The following is a 17,794-nucleotide window of genomic DNA, read 5'->3' as shown; positions in this document are numbered from 1 at the left end:
TTCAATAAGATCACCTCTCATTCTTCTAAACTCCAATGAATAAAGGCCTAACCTGTTTAGCCATTCTTGATAAGACAACACCTTCATCCCAGGAATCAGCCTAGTGAACCTTTTCTGAACTGCCTCCAATGCTAGTATATCCTTCCTTAAATATGGGGACCAGAACTGTACACAGTGCTCCAGCTGTGGCCTCACCCTGTACTGTTATAACACGACTTCCCTATTTTTAAACTCTAACCCCCTAACAATAAAGGCCAAAATTCCATTTGCCTTCCTAATTACTTGCTGCACCTGCATGCTACCTTTTTGTGTTTCATGTACAAGAACACCCAGATCCCTCTGTACTGCAGTATTTTGTAGTCTTTCTCCAACTAAATAATCTGCCTTTTTATTCTTCCTACCAAAGTGGATGACCTCACACTTTCCCACATTGAACTCCATCTGCCAAGTTTTTGCCCACTCACTTAAGTATCTATATCCCTTTCCAGATTCTTTGTGTCCTCATCACAATATGCCTTCCCACCTATTTTTGTATAGTCAGAAAATTTGGATACACTACACTCTGTCCCTTCCTCCAAGTCACTAATATAGATAGTAAATAGTTGAGGCCCTGGGACTGATCCTTGTGGCACCCCACTAATTACGGCTTTCCAACCTGAAAAAGACCCATTAATCCCGACTCTCTGCCTTCTCTGTGTTAGCCAGTCCTCAAACCATGCAAACACAGTACCCTCAGTACCCTGAGCTCTTATGTTGTGCAATAACCTTTTATGTGGCACCTTATTGAACGCCTTCTGAAAATCCAATGTTCCCCTTTATCCACTCTGCTTGTTATATCCTCAAAGAACTCCAACAAATTTGTCAAACATGATTTCCCTTTCATAAAACCATGTTGACTCTGTTTGATTGCATTATGTTTTTCTAAATGTCCTGCTATTTCTTCCTTAATAATGGACTCTAGCATTTTCCCAATGACAGATGTTAAGCTAACTGGTCTGTAGTTTCCTGCTTTCTGTCTCCCTCCTTTCTTGAATAGTGGTGTCACATTAACGATTTTCCAATCTGCTGGTACCCTACCGGAATCCAGTGAGTTTTGATATATTATGATCAATGCCTCCACTATCTCTGCAACCACTTCTTTTAAAACCCTTGGATGCAGGCCATCAGGTCCTGGAGCCTTTAGTCCCATCAGTTTGTCCAGCACCTTGTCCCTCGTGATAGAGATTGTTACAAGTTCCTCCCTTCCATTTACTCCTTGCTTATCTATTATTGTTGGGATGTTTATAGTGTGAAGACCGATGCAACATACTGGTTTAAATTATCTGCCATTTCCCTGTTCCCTGTTATTAATTCCCCAGTCTCATCGTCTAAGAGTCCCACACTTACTTTAGTGACTCTCTTCCTTTTTATATACCTGTAGAAAGAAGCTCTTACTGTTTGTTTTTATATTTCTTGCCAATTTACTCTGAGTCAATTTTCTCCCTCTTTATTGGTTTTTTAATCATCCACTGCTGGTTTCTAAAAAAAATTCATAAACCTCTGGCCTACCACTAGCTTTTGCTGCTTTGTATGCCTTTGTTTTTGATTTGATACTCTCCTTAACTTCCTTTGTTATCCACGGATGGTTCATCGTTCTCATCGAGTCCTTCCTTCTGACCAGAATAAATGTTTGCTGAGTGTTATGAAATAAGAACAAACACAGAAGCCAGTCTTTACAATTCCACATCAAAGACTGAAAGTTGAAGTAACTAATCATTTAAAGATTGAATTCTAAATGATGTTTTAAGTAAGATGAGGGCCTCAACCAAGTCAGGCTGGGCAGCCACTGAGTAAGCTTGACGCTCAATTTATGAGCAAGCTCAGTCAGAGGTGTTACTGCTGATACCCTAATCAGTACTATGGGACATCAGGTATTACTACTTTAAAAAAAAAACGCTGTTGTGAATCTCAGCTGTAAGGCTGCTAGAGGCCCTGGAGGCTGACTGTAAAAATGTGACAGTGAGTTTGAGCTGAGTAACTTCAACTCATTGGCAGACTTTGTTAGGGGTAAAGTACAAGTGGCCTGAAAAAAAATGCCAGGCAAAGAAAATTCAATATATAGGCATAATTCTGTAGGCAAATGACAGAAGAGGCCCCTGTCTGATGGCTGCTGAAATAGGAGTGGTGATGAAAGTGGTAATGCAAGAGATGGTTTGTGAGAAACAAGATTACCATTTTTTGAAAAGAAGCAGTAATTAAAATACTCCGTTATTTCTGAAACAGTGACAGTGAATTTGAGCTGAGAAGACATTCGGTGCCAGTAAGTAGCAGACCTGTGTCACCACTACCAGGGTAGGTGAGCAGAGAAAATAGTGCAGACTTAGAACTTGTTAGTAGCACGGCAGCTGGGCGAGTAGGAACGGTGGGATCCAGAGATAGCCTATGATATGTACAACGTACAGGATGTGGAATATCCTGGATTGGCAAATGTGTTGCTGAAGCAGAGAAGTGCTAAGGATCATCTGGCTACACCCTGTAACGTACAGGGGGAAGAATGGTCTCTGGAAGACACAAACAATCCAGGATTTACAGAAGGAGATTGGGGAATGGAAACCAGTATCGGGGTCAATAGGATGAACCATTATATGAAAACCCCAGGGTCTTTGTTTGCTGACCATATACATTTCCTGACACCTATGATGGGGACAGAGGCAAAGGGAGAGTAATTCTGAACAAAAGGACAGTGTGGAGCAAGGGAGTATACATGGGTAAAGGTTTGATCCATAAGAATAGGCCTGTGTTCGGAGTCAACCAAATGAGAATGAAATAATGTGAAGGATAGGCTTAACTATTATCACAGAATCACTACAGCACAGAAGGAGACCATTCGGCCCATCACGTCTGCACTGTCTTTCCGAATGAGCAATTCACTCAGAGCCATTCCCTGCCTTCTCCCTGTAACCCTGCACATTCTTTCTTTTCAGATAACTATCTAATTCTCTTTTGAATGCCTCGATTGAACCTGTCTTCACCATGGTCTGGCAGGACATTCTAGATCCTAACCACTCGCTGAGTGAAAAAGCTTTTCCTTGTGTTGCCATTGCTTCTTTTGCCTATTGCCTTAAATCTGTGCCATCTCATTCTTGATCCTTTCATGAGCAGGAACAAATTTTCCCTATCTACACTGTCCAGACCCCTCATGATTTTGAATACCTCTATCAAATCTCCTTTCAGCCTTCTCTTCTCCAAGCAAAACAGCCCCAAATTCTCCAATCTATCCTCATAAATGAAGTTCCTCATCCCTGGTGCCATTCTCATGAATCTGCACTCTCTCCAATGCTTTCACATCTTTCCTAAAGTGTGGCACCCAGAACTGGATACAGTACTCCATTTGAGGCCGAGCCAGTGTTTAATACAAGTTTAACACAAACTCTTTGCTCCCTGTTAATAAAGCCTAGGATACTGTATGCTTTATTAACCGCACGCTCAACATGACCTGCAACCTTCAATGTCTTATGCACATATACACCCAGGTCCCTCTGCTCCTGAGTTTTATTTTTTTTGTCTCTGTTCTTCCTACCAAAATGAATCACTTCACACTTCTCTGCATTGAACTTCATCTGCCATTTGTCTGCCCATTCCACCAACTTGTGTATGTCAAAGTACAAAGAACAGTCCAGCACAGGAACAGGCCATTCGGCCCTCCAAGCCTGCCTAAACTAAAACCTTCTACACTTCCAGGGACCGTATCCCTCTATTCCCATCCTATTCATGTATTTGTCAAGATGCCTCTTAAACGTCGCTATCGTACCTGCTTCCGCCACCTCCCCCGGCAGCAAGTTCCAGGCACTCACCACCCTCTGTGTAAAAAAAAACTTGCCTTGCACATCCCCTCTAAACTTTGCCCCTCTCACCTTAAACCTATGTCCCCTAGTAACTGACTCTTCCACCCTGGGAAAAAGCTTCTGACTATCCACTCTGTCCATGCCGCTCATAACTTTGTAAACCTCTATCATGTCGCCCCTCCACCTCCGTCGTTCGAGTGAAAACAATCCGAGTTTATCCAACCTCTCCTCATAGCTAATGCCCTCCAGACCAGGCAACATCCTGTTAAACCTCTTCTGTACCCTCTCCAAAGCCTCCACGTCCTTCTGGTAGTGTGGCGACCAGAATTGCACGCAATGTTCTAAGTGTGGCCGAACTAAACTTCTGTACAGCTGCAGCATGACTTGCCAATTTTTATACTCTATGCCCCGACCGATGAAGGCAAGCATGCCGTATGCCGCCTTGACTACCTTATCCACCTGCGTTGCCACTTTCAGTGACCTGTGGACCTGTACGCCCAGATCTCTCTGCCTGTCAATACTCCTAAGGGTTCTGCCATTTACTGTATACCTCCCACCTGCATTAGACCTTCCAAAATGCATTACCTCACATTTGTCCGGATTAAGCTCCATCTGCCATTTCTCCGCCCAAGTCTCCAACTGATCTATATCCTGCTGTATCCTCTGACAATCCTCATCACTATCCGCAACTCCACCAACCTTTGTGTCGTCCGCAAACTTACTAATCAGACCAGCTACATTTTCCTCCAAATCATTTATATATACTACAAAGAGCAAAGGTCCCAGCACTGATCCCTGCAGAACACCACTAGTCACATCCCTCCATTCAGAAAAGCCCCCTTCCACTGCTACCCTCTGTCTTCTATGACTGAGCCAGTTCTGTATCCATCTTGCCAGCTCACCTCTGATCCCATGTGACTTCACCTGTTGTACCAGTCTACCATGAAGGACCTTGTCAAAGGTTTTCCTGAAGTCCATGAAGATAACATCCACTGCCCTTCCTTCATCAATCATCTTCGTCACTTCCTCAAAAAACTCAATCAAGTTAGTGAGACACGACCTCCCCTTCACAAAACCATGCTGCCTCTCGCTAATAAGTTCATTTGTTTCCAAATGGGAGTAAATCCTGTCCCGAAGAGTCCTCTCTAATAATTTCCCGACCACTGACGTAAGGCTCACCGGCCTATAATTTCCTGGATTATCCTTGCTACCCTTCTTAAACAAAGGAACAACATTGGCTATTCTCCAGTCCTCTGGGACCTCACCTGTAGCCAATGAGGATGCAAAGATTTCTGTCAAGGTCCTTTTTTAAGTTCTACACTACCCACCTCACATTTCTCAATGCTTCCAAGTTTCATATCATCTGCAAATTTTGAATTTGTGCCCTGTACTCCAAGGTTTGGGTCATTAATATGGATCAAAAAGAGCAAGGGTCCCAACACCGACCCCTGGGGAACTTCACTACAAACCTTCCTCCAGTCTGAAAACATCCATTCACCACGACTCTCTTTTTTATCACTTAGCCAATTTCGTATCCATGTTGCTGCTGTCCCTTTTATTCCATGAGCTATAACTTTGCTTGCAAGTCTGTTGTGTGGCACTATATCAAATGCCTTTTGGAAGTCCATGTACACCACATCAACAGCGATACCCTCACCAACCCTGTCTGTTATCTCTTGGTGTATATAAATGAGTATGAGAAGCACTCACAAATCGATGATTGGGAACTATGAAATGGTACTGATCTGAAGGACTTGGATAATGCAGGTGCAGGAGAAAGGGTTTAGTGTGTTGAGGAAGGCAAGAGGACACAGTTTATAAATTACAGATGGAGCTGGATAATATGCAAGTGCACAGAACAGTGGCAGCTGAAGTTTAATTCGTCAGAAAAAAAATGAACACTAAGTCTAACTTGGAAGAGCGTTGGATACCAGGTAGAGGAATGATGTCAGCTTTGGAGTAGTGCAATGAGTGACCTACTAGGAACGTAGGACTTAGGAGCAGAGGTAGGCTATTCAGCCATTCGAATCAGCTCTGTCATTCGATAAGATCATAAGAACATAACTGGGAGCAGGAGTAGGCAATTGAGCCCCTTGAGCCTGCTCCGCCATTCAATACGATCATGGTTGATCTCATCTCGGCCTCAACTCCACTTTCCTGCCCGTTCTCCATGACCGTTCAACACATTATTTAATTAAAATTCTGTCTATCTCCTCTTTAAATTTACTCAATGTCCCGGCATCCACTGCACTCTGGGGTAGCGAATTCCACAGACTAATGACCCTTTGAGAGAAGTAATTTCTCCTCATCTCTGTTTTAAATCTGCTACCCTTTTTCATAAAACTATGACCCCTCGTTCTAGATTGCCCCACAAGACGTAGCATCCTCTCTACGTCTACTTTGTCAATCCCCTTAATCATCTTATATACCTCAATTAGATCTCCTCTCATTCTTCTAAACTCTAGAGATTAAAGGCCTAAATTGCTCAATCTCTCTTCATAAGATAAACCCCTCATCTCTGGAATCAATCTAGTGAACCTCCCGTCAACTGCCTCCAGTGCAACTACATCCTTTCTGCATTCTGGAAATCCAAGTACAGTACATCCATCGGTTCTCTTTTATCCACAGCACATGTTACTTCTTCAAAGAACTCCAATAAATTGGTTAAACATGATTTCCCTTTCACAAAACCATGTTGACTCTGCCTGATTACCTTGAATTTTTCTAAATATCCTGCTATAACGTCTTTAATAATAGTTTCTAACATCTGAGACAGATGTTAAGTTAACTTGCCTGTAGTTTCTTGCTTTCTGTATCCCTCCATTTTTGAATAAAGGAGTTACATTGACTATTTTCCAACCTAATGGAACCTTCGCCGAATCTGGGGAATTCTGGAAAATTAAAACTAACACATCTCACTAGCCACTTCTTTTTGGACCCGAGGATGAAGTCCATCAGAACACGGGGACTTGTCAGCCCGCAGCTCCAACAGTTTGCTCAGTACTACTTCCCTGGTGATTGTAATTTTCTTGTGTTCCTTTCTCCCTTCCATTTCCTGATTTACAGCTATTTCTAGGATGTTACTTGTATCCTCCTTTGCTGTGAGTTATTAAATATCTCCTTAAAAGTCTGCCACTGTATCTCTACTGTCCTACCTTTTAACCTAGTTTCTCAGTTCACTTTTGCTCGCGCTGCCTTCATACCCTTGCAATTACCTTTATTTAGATTTAAAACACTCGTCTTAGACCCACACATGTTCCTTTCAAACTGAAGGTGAAATTCGATCATGTTGTGATCACTGTTTCCTAGAGGCTCCTTTACCATGAGGTTGTTGATTAATCCTGTCTCATTGCACATTACCAGGTCTAGTATAGCCTGCTCCCTGGTTGGCTGTTGAACATACTACTGTAAGAAATTGTCCCAAATACACTCTGAACTCATTTTCCAGGCGACCTTTGCCAATCTGCTTCACTCATTCTACATGTAGATTAAAGTCATCCATGACTATTGCAGTACCTTTCTTACACACCCCATTTATTTCTTCTTGTATACTCTGTCCTACAGTGTAGCAACTGTTAGGGGACCTATAAACCTCTCCCACATGTGCCCTCTTACCTTTCCTATTTCTTATCTCTACCCAAACTGATTCCACAGTTTGCTCTTCCAAGCTAAGGTCATCTCTCGCTATTGTACTAATTAACAAAGCTACCCCACCACTTTTTTCTAGCTTCCTATCTTTTCAAAATGTCAAATACCCTTCAATATTCAGGTTCCAGCCTTGGACTGCTATTTATGAGCTACATAAATGACCTGAATTCAGGAACTATGGCAGATGAAATTCAGGACAGAGTAGTGCAAACTCTTACACATTGGAATAAAGTATAATGAAGGTAATCAAAATAACTAAAGGAGAGACTGAGAGATTTGGGAACTGGTGCTAAACTCCAGATGAACCATGTTCAGTTGTTGCAGAATAGCAACCAGCAGAGCAAATAATGTGACCTGTACTCAATAAAACCCCCCATTGGCGACTCTGGTCTTCTGCAGGAATATTGGAGAAAGAACTAAAGGGAGCTGAGAGGAGAGATAATTGAAGCGGAAATGGTGGTAAATAAAGGGAGATTAATAAAAAATGAAGGAAAAGATGAAGACAAATTTTAATTCTGGGATTTCTAACTCATGTGCCCATATATTGGGAGATGCAGACCTCTTGTGTCCCGTGAGCCGTGCGATGATGTTTATCGAGTCATTACGGCACAGAAGGAGGCCATTCAGCCCATCGAGTTTGTGCCAGCTCTCTGTAGAACAATCCAGTCGGTCCCATTCCCCCACCCTATCCCATATCCCTGCAAGTTTATTTCCCTCATGTATTGAATTATTTAATTACATATAGTATTTGGAACATTGCTTTTTTTATTCGTTTGTGGGATGTAGGCATCGCTGGCTAGGCCAGCATTCATTGCCCATCCTAATTGCCTTTTAGAAGGTAATGGTGAGCCGTCTTCTTGAACCACTGCAGTCCTTTGGGTGTAGGCACACTCACAGTGCTGTCAGGAAGAGAGTTCCCTGATTTTGAGCCAGCGTCAGTGAAGGAACAGCGATATAGTTCAAAGTCAGGATGGTGTGTGGCTTGGAGGGGAACTTGCAGGTGGTGGTATTCCCATGCATCTGCTGCCCTTGTCCTTCTAGGTGGTAGAGGTCACAGGTTTGGAAGGTGGTGTTGAAGGAGCCTTGGTGAGTTGCTGCAGTGCATCTTGTATATGGTACACACTGCTTCCACTGTGCGTTGGTGGTGGAAGGAGTGAATGTTGAAGGTGGTGGATAGGATGCCAATCAAGCAGGCTGTTTTGTCCTGGATGGTGTCAAGCTTCTTGAGTGTTGTTGGAGTTGCACTCATCCAGGCAAGTGGAGAGTATTCCATGATACTCCTGACTTGTGCCTTGTAGATGGTGGGCAGGCATTGGGGAATCAGGAGATGAATTACTTGCCACAGAATTCCTGGCCTGCTCTTGTAGCCACAGCATTTATGTGCCTGCTCCAGTTCAGTTGCTGGTCAATGGTGATCCCCCCCCACCCCCCCAGGATGTTGATAGGGGATTCGGCGATGGTAATGCCATTGAATGTCAAGGGGAGATGGTTAGATTCTCTCTTGTTTGAGATGGTCATTTCCCGCCACTTGTGTGGCACGATTGTTACTTGCCACTTATCAGCCCACGTCTGGATGTTGTCCTGGTCTTGCTGCATATGGATGTGGGTTGCTTTAGTATCTGAGGAGTCGCGAATATTGCTGAACATTGTGCAATCATCAGCGCATATCCCCACTTCTGACCTTATGATGGAGGGAAGGTCATTGATGAAGCAGTTGAAAATGGTAGGGCCTAGGACTACCCTGAGGAACTCCTGCAGTAATGTCCTGTGGCTGAGATGATTGACCTCCAACAACCAAAACCGTCTTCCTTTGTGCTAGATATGACTCCAGCCAGCAGAGAGCTTTCTCCCTGATTCCCATTGACTCCAATTTTGCTCGGGCTCCTTGATGCCATGCTCAGTTAAATGCTGCCTTGATGTCAAGGGCAGTCACTCTCACTTCACCTTTTGAGTTCAGCTCTTTTGTCCATGTTTGGACCAAGGCTGTAGTGAGGTCAGGAGCTGAGTGGCCCTGGCGGAACCCAAACTGAGCGTCACTGAGCAGGTTATTACTGAGCAACTGCCGCTTGATAGCACTCTTGACGACCCCTTCCAATACTTTACTGATGAATGAGAGTAGACTGATAGGGTGGTAATTGGCAGGGTTGGACTTGTCCTTTTTTTTTGTGCACAGGGCATACCTGGGCAATTTTCCACATTGCTGGGTAGATGCCAGTGTTGTAGATGTACTGGAACAGCTTGGCTAGGGTTGCCGCAAGTTCTGGAGCACAGTTTTCAGTACTATTGCCGGAATGTTGTCAGGGCCCATAGCCTTTTCAGTGTCCAGTGCCTTCAGCCATTTCTTGATAGCGCGTGGAGTGAATATCACTTAGGTTCTGGGAGAGGAGCGGACCTGCGGGAAGAACACAGAGCGGGGAGCGATAAATACAGCCCAAGGATCGCGGCTTACAGCACTTGCCTTCCGGGAGAGCAGCGGAGAGGAGTCCAGGCATGCCGGAGGTTGAAAACACAGTGAACAGTGACATTACAGGAAAGCTGCAAGGTGATTGGTTGGTGAGTAACTGCTGTTAGGGAGTATCAGTAAACAGCTGGGTTAGTGCACTATTGTTAGGGTGCATGTGTAAATTGCTGGGTGATAGTGGCAGTATAAAAAAAGTAAAAATTAAGTATTAATAAGGAAAAAGTGAGTAGCCTGTAAGTATTTTTTGAGTAAGCTTTATTTTAACTAGTGAACTGTATTGATTATTAGCAGGATTTATCAGTACTACTAAGGTTTTATTAATAATTCTAAGGTGTTGTAGTATTGGTAAGGTTTTCTTTTAGCAGTAACAAACAGTCAACTAATAAATAAAGGAATGGTAGGTGTGCTTCAACCTCAAGAGTGCCCCTCTTGTACTATGTGTGAGTTCCAGGATGCTTCCCGTCTGCTGGAGAACCATCTGTGCAGGAAGTGTTGTCAATTGCGGCAGCTTGAGGTTTTGGAACATGAGCGGCAGTTGGCGACACTGCGGTGCATTCATGAGGATTAGAGCTACGTGGATAGCACGTTTATAGATGTGATCACCCCACAGCTTAAGAGAATGCAGGGAGAGAGGGAATGGGTGACCACTAGGCAGTCAAAAAGAATCAGGCAGGTAGCGCAGGAGACCCCTGAGTGCATCTCACTCTTCAACAGGTATTCAGTTATGAATACTGAGGAAAGTGATGCTTCACCTGGGGAGTGCAGCCAGAGCCAAGTCCATGGCACCACAGGTGGCTCAGCTGCACAGGGGGGTAACAAGGAAGACTGGAAGAGCCATAGTGATAGGTGATTCAATAGTCAGGGGAACAGACAGGCATTTCTGTGGCCACAGACGTGAATCCAGGATGCTGTGTTGTCTCCCTGGCGCCAGGGTGAAGGATGTCACTGAGTTGCTGCAGAACATCCTGAAGGGGGAGGGTGAACGGCCAGCAGTCATGGTCCACATCGGAACCAACGACATAGGAGAAAGAGGGATGTGGTCCTGCTGTCAGAATTTAGGGAGATAGGTAAGAAATTAGTAAGCAGGACCTCAAAATTAGTCATCTCATGATTATCCCCAGTGACGCGCGCAAGTGAGTATAGAAATAGAAGGATAAGACAGATGAATGTGTGGCTGGAAAGATGGTGCAGGAGGGAGGGTTTCAGATTCCTGGGACATTGGGATCGGCTCTGGGGGAGATGGGACTTGTACAGGTCGGATGGGTTGCACCTGAACAGAGCGGGGACTGAGTTCGTTGCGGAATGTTTTGCTAGTGCTGTTGGGGAGGGTTTAAACTAGTTTGGCAGGGGGATGGGGACCTGAGGGTATACAAAATCAGAAATGAAAATGGAAGGCAGAAAATTAATGGATGAGTCTGGAAAACAGAGGAAGCAAAGGTTAGAAAATAAAAATAAAGAGTTTGGCAGTGCTCAAGGGTATCTATTTCAATGCAAGGAGTATAGCAAATAAAGCAGATGAGCTGAGGGCACAGATAGACACATGGCAATATGATATCAAAGCTATTACAGAAACATGGCTTAAGGAGGGACAGAATGGCAGCTTAATGTTCCTGGTTGCAGTGTTTTCAGGCGTGATAGGGAGGGGGATAAGAAAGGAGGGAGAGTGGCACTTTTGGTCAAGGAAACTATTACAGCTGTGAGGAGGGATGCTATGTTGGAAGGTTCATCAAATGAGACCATATGGATTGAGCTAAGGAACATAAAAGGGGCAATCACACTGCTGGAAGTGTACTATAAACCCCCAAACAGTGGGAAATAGAAGAGCAGATATATAGGCAAATCTCTGAGAAGTGCAAAAACAATAGGGCAGTAATAGGGGATTTTAATTACTCCAATATTAACTGGGATAGTTTTAGTTTGAAGGGAATTGAGGGAGCAGAATTCTTGAGGTGCATTCAGGAGAATGTTTTTGGCCAGTATGTAGCAAGTCCAACAAGTGAGGGTGCAGTTTTAGATAGCTTTAGGAAATGAAGCTGGGCAGGTGGAAGGAGTGGCAGTAGGAGAGCATTTTGATGGTAGTGATCATAATTCAATCAGTTTTAACATAATTATGGAAAAGAACAGAGATAGAAGAGGAGTTAAAGTTCTTAATTGAGGCAAGGCCAATTTTACTGAACGGAGAAGTGATTTAGCGAAAGTGGACTGAAACCAGCAACTTGAAGGTAAATCAGTGTCAGGGCAGTGGGAGGCATTCAAAGGGCAGATTCAAGGGCTTCGGAGTAAACGTGTTCCCAAAAAGATAAAGGGTAAGACGGCTAAATCTAGAGCCCCATGGATGTCCAGGAGTTTACAGGGTAAGGTAAGGCAGAAAAATATGTCCAACACCAATACTCAATACTACAGAATGCTGAGAGGAGTATAGAAAGTGGAGGGGTGAATCAAAAAGAAAATTAGGAAAGTAGGAGAGAGGGCATGAACGAATATTGGCAAGCAAAATCAAGGTAAACCGAAAGATGTTTTATCAATACACTAAGAGTAAGAGGATAACTAAGGAAAGTGTAGGGTCCATAAAAGACCAAAAAGGAAGCCTATGTGTAGGGGCGGAGATGTTGGTATGGTTCTTAATGAAAACTTTGCGTCTGGCTTCACAAAAGATGGGGACGTTGGAGATATTGTAGTTAAAGAGGAGGAATGTGAAGTATTGGATGTGATCAGCATACGAAGACAGGAAGTATTAATGGATTAGCATCCTTGAAAGTTGATGAATCACCAGGGCCAGATGAAATGTACCCTAGGCTGTTAAAAGAAGCAAGAGAGGAAATAGCAGAAGGTCTGACTATCATTTTCCAGTCTTCACTCGATACAGGTGTGGTGCCGGAGGATTGGTGAACTGCTAACGTTGTACCTCTGTTTAAAAAGAGAGCGGGGGATAGACCGAATAATTACAGGTCAGACAGTCTAATCTCAGTGGTTGGCAAATTATTGGAATCTATTCTGAGAGACAGGATAATCTGTCACTTAGAAAGGCAAAGATTAATCAAGGATAGTCAGCATGGATTTATTAAGGGAAGATCTTGTTTGACCAACTTGATCAAATCTTTTGAAGAAGTAACAAAATGCTAGAGTCCAATATTAAGGAAAAAATAGCAGGACATTAGAAAAGCTTAACACATTCAAACAGAGTCAACATCGTTTTGTGAAAGGGAAATCATGTTTGACAAATTTACTAGAGTTCTTTGAGGATATAACAAGCAGAGTTGATAAAGGGGACCCGGTAGATGTCGTGTATTTAGATTTCCAGAAGGCATTCGATAAGGTGCCACATAAAAGATTATTGCACAAGATAGGAGCTCACGGTATTGGGGGTAATGTATTAGCATGAATTGAGGATTGGCTAACTCACAGAAGACAGAGATTAATGGGTCTTCTTCAGGTTGGAAAGACGTATCTAGTGGAGTGCCACAAGGATCAGTCCTAGGGCCTCAATTATTTACTATCTATATTAATGACTTGGAGGAGGGGGCAGAGTGTCATATATCCAAATTTGCTGACAATACAAAAATAGGTGGGAGGGCATGTTGTGATGAGGACATAAGGAATCTGCAAGGGGATATAGATAGGTTGAGTGAGTGGGCAAAAACTTGGCAGATGGAGTTTAATGTAGGAAAGTGTGAGGTCATGCATTTTGGTAGGAAGAATCAAAAGGCAGACTATTTAAATGGAGAGAGACTTCAAAAAAGTGCAGCACAGAGGGATCTGGGTGTTCTTGTACATGAAACACAAAAAGTTAGCATGCAGGTGCAGCAAGTAATTAAAAAGGCAAATGGATTTTGGCCTTTATTGCTAGGGGGTTAGAGTTTAAAAATAGGGAAGTCTTGTTATAACTGTACAGGGTGTTGGTAAGGCCGCACCTGGAGTACTGCGTACAGTTTTGGTCCCTGTATTTAGGAAAGGATATACTGGCATTGGAAGCAGTTCAAAAGATATTCACTAGGCTGATTCCTGGGATGAAGGGGTTGACTTATCAAGAACGGCTGAACAGTTTAGGCCTTTATTCATTAGAGTTTAGAAGAATGAGGGGTGATCTTATTGAAACGTACAAGATTCTGAGGGGGCTGGACAGGGTAGATGTTGAGAAGATGTTTCCACTAGGGGGGAATCTTGAACTAAAGGACATAGTTACAGAATAATAGGACACTCATTTTAAATTGAGATGCGAAGGAATTTCTTCTCTCAGAGGGTAGTGAATGTCTAGAATTCTCTACCCCAGAGAGTTGTGGAGACTAGATCACTGAAAGTATTTAAAGAGGAGGTAGATAGATTTTTGAAATATCAGGGAATTGAGGGCTATGAGGAGCTGGCACGAAAGAGGAGTTGAGGTCTGGGGCAGATCAGCCATTATCGTATTAAATGGTGGGGCAAGCTTGAGGGACCAAATGGCCTACTCCTGCTCCTATTTCTTATGTTCTTATAGATGAGGGTAGTGCAGTTGATGTGGTCTACATGGATTTTAGCAAGGCTTTTGACAAGGTCCCATATGGCAGACTGGTTAAAATAAATCCCATGGGATCCAGGGAAATGCAGCAAGGTGGATAGAAAATTGGCTCAGTGGCAGGAAACAAAGGGTAGTTGTTGACGGGTGTTTTTGCAACTGGAGTGGCGTTGGGCAGGGCTCCATACTGGGTCCCTGCTTTTTGTGGTATATATTAACGATTTGGAGGTAAATGTAGGGGGCATGATCAAGAAGCTTGCAGGCGACACAAAGATTGGCCGTGTGGTAGAGAGTGAGGAGAATAGCTGTAGGCTGCAGGAAGATATTGATGGTCTGGTCAGATGGGCACAAAAGTGGCAAATGGAATTTAACCTGGAGAAGTGTGAGGTGATGCATTTGGGGAGGTCAAACAAGGCAAAGGAATATACGATTAATGGGAAAATACTGAGAAGTGTAGAGGAAGTGAGGGCTCTTGGAGTGAATGCTCACAGATCCAGATCCCTCAAGGTAACAAGTCAGGTCGATAAGGTGTTTAAGAAGGTATATGGAATCCTTTCCTTTATTAGTCGAGGTATAGACTATAAGAGCAGGGAGGTTATCTTGAAACTGTATAACTCATTAAATAAAACCAAAAAAGTGCTGGAAATACTCAGCAGGTCAGGCAGCATCTGTGGAGAGAGAGAAGCAAAGTTCACGTTTCAGGTCAGTGACCTTACATTTCTAACCTTTGCCAGTTCTGATGAAAGAGGTTTTAAGCAAATAAAGTGGGGGTGGGGCAAAAGAGAACAAATGGGAAGGTGTTGATAGGACGGAGGGTCACAGAGAATAACTGACAAGGAGGTCATGGGGAAAAGACAAAGAATCTGTTAATGGTGTGGTGAAATACAAAGCGTTAATGCAGAGAGGGTGTTAAATGACAGAATAATGAAAGCCCTAGCCACAAACAAAAACATGAAAAAAGAGAGAAAAAAAAGTGGGCAGGCACATGGTTAAAAAAAAAGTGTAATGATGAAACAAGCTAAAATAAAATGAAATACAAATAAAAAATACAAAGTAAAACAAAAAAAGGGGGAGGCCAGCCTTGTCATTTGCACTGATGTGCTGGCCCCCTCCCCCCCCCATCGTTGTGGATGGCAATATTTGTGGAACCTCCCCCTCCTGTCACTTGATTAATTGTCCACCATCATTCACAACTGGATGTGGCAGGACTGCAGAGTTTAGATCTGATCTTCTGGTTGTGGGATCACTTAGCTCTGTCTATTGCATGCTGCCTCCGCTATTTGGCATGCAAGTAGTCCTGGGTTGTAGCTTCACCAGTTGACACCTCTTTTGAGGTATGCCTGGTGCTGCTCCTGGCATGCCCTCTTGCACTCTTCATTGAACCAGGGTTGGTCCCCTGGCTTGATGGTAGAGTGGGGGATATGCCGGGCCAGGAGGTTACAGATTGTGGTTGAATACAATTCTGCTGATGCTGAATGTCCACAGCATCTCATGGATGCCCAGTTTTGAGTTGCTAGATCTGTTTGAAATCTGTCCCATTTGGCAAGGTGGTAGTGCTGCACAATACGATGGTGGGTCCCCTCAATGTGAAGACCGGACTTCGTCTCCACAAGGACTGTGTGGTGGTCGCTCCTGTCAATACTGCCATGGACAGGTGCATCTGCGACAGGCAGATTGGTGAGGACGAGGTCAAGTAGGTTTTTCCCTCTTGTTGGTTCTCTCACCACTTGCCACAGACCCAGTCTAGCAGCTATGTGCTTTAGGATTCGACCAACTCAGTCAGTAGTTGTGCTACTGCGTCACTCATGGTGATGGACATTGAAGTCCCCCACCCAGAGTACATTCTGTGCCTTTGCTACCCTCAGTGCTTCTTCCAATTGGTGTTCAACATGGAGAAGCACTGATTCATCAGCCGTGCGCAGTTGGGTGGGTTGCGGTAGGTGATAATCAGCAGGAGGTTTCCTTGCCCATGTTTGACCTGATGCCATGAGACCTCATGGGGTACGGAGTCAATGCTGAGGACTCCCAGGGCAACTGCCCCCCGACTGTATGCCACTGTGCTGCCACCTCTGGTGAGTCTGTCCCGCCAGTGGGACAGAACATACCTAGGGATGGTGATGATGTCAGGGACATTGTCTCTAAGGTATGATTCCGTGAGTATGACTGCTTGACTAGCCTGTGGGACAGCTCTCCCAATTTTGGCACAAGCCTTCAGATGTTATTAAGGAGGACTTTGCAGGATCGACAGGGCTGGGTTTGCCATTGTTGTTTCTGGTGCCTAGGTCGATGTCGAGTGGTCCGTCTGGTTTAATTCCTTTTCTTAGACTGCATAGCGGCTTGGTACAACTGAGTGGCTTTCTAGGCCATTTCAGAGGGCATTTAAGAGTCAACCGCATTGCTGTGGGTCTGGTGTCACATGTAGGTCAGATCAGGTAAGGACGGCAGATTTCTTTCCCTGAAGGACATTCGTGAACCAGATGGGTTTTTTACAACTATCGACAATCGTCACCACTAGACTAGCTTTTTTAATTTCCAGATTTATTAATTGAATTCAAATTCCACCATCTGCTGTGGTGGGATTCAGACCCATGTCCCCAGAGCATTAACCTGGGTCTCTGGGCTACTAGTCTAGCGACATTACCACTATGTCACCACCTACCCTCCTGTAGAGGACCAAATTCATTGTATTTTGTTCCAATCCGAGATTTAAATTTCAGAGAATTATTTCTTATTTCCTTGCTTCTTTTGCTCTCCTCAGATGTTACTGGAGAAGTTGAATGGTACAGTACCCTGCCTACTGGACACCACTACTATCCCCGCAGAGGAGCTGTTGATGACGAACTCACAGTCAGCCGTGGATTCTGGCATTGTAGAGAGCTCTGCTGCTTGTGGCATGCGAGCAACAAACGGGGAACAGGTGCAGCATCCATACAACAGGACCTTCTCCGGGCTTTTCCACAATTTTGTGGAGTTGTGCTTGCAACGGGAACCTGAGCAGAGGTGCGATTATTGTGAAAGCAGATTTATTGTTGGTTATTTTGGGGCTGGATTTCATTCACAAAATTAGCCTATATAGGAAAAGAAACTTGTGTTTATTAAGGTGATGATAATGCCAGGGGATGAAAACCTTTCCATTTTAACTATCCAATATTGAGTACTCCACGGTCAAATAGAACAAGTTGGATGCAGAGTAAAATTCCCTCTATTCTGCCCAAATGCTGTGTCTCTTGCTATACTTCAGCCAGTTGACCAATCACCATACATGTCCTGTGACACTTGTTCTTTCAGGGCAATTAGTCAAGTCTGATTCTGATGTCGATTTGCTCCTATTCTGGCACGGGCCCACCAGCTGATTTGTCCCTCCTAGCC

General features: G+C 43.9%; 1 protein-coding gene across 6 annotated transcripts in view; it reads left to right on the top strand.

Moving 5' to 3' along the window:
- The window catches only part of strada (STE20 related adaptor alpha), a 119,723-nt gene that overhangs the window by 95,551 nt on the left and 6,378 nt on the right, over window positions 1–17,794 (top strand). For all 6 annotated transcript variants that reach the window (XM_068013106.1, XM_068013102.1, XM_068013105.1 and 3 more), the window contains one exon: window positions 17,184–17,425. In XM_068013106.1, the coding sequence (XP_067869207.1) occupies window positions 17,184–17,425 (242 nt within the window). The remainder of the gene's footprint in view (window positions 1–17,183; window positions 17,426–17,794) is intronic.

Source organism: Heterodontus francisci, chromosome 33 (assembly GCF_036365525.1).
Source record: "Heterodontus francisci isolate sHetFra1 chromosome 33, sHetFra1.hap1, whole genome shotgun sequence".
NCBI lineage: Eukaryota > Metazoa > Chordata > Chondrichthyes > Heterodontiformes > Heterodontidae > Heterodontus > Heterodontus francisci.
Note: the sequence above shows the minus strand (reverse complement) of the source record. Positions and strands in the feature narration are given on the sequence as shown.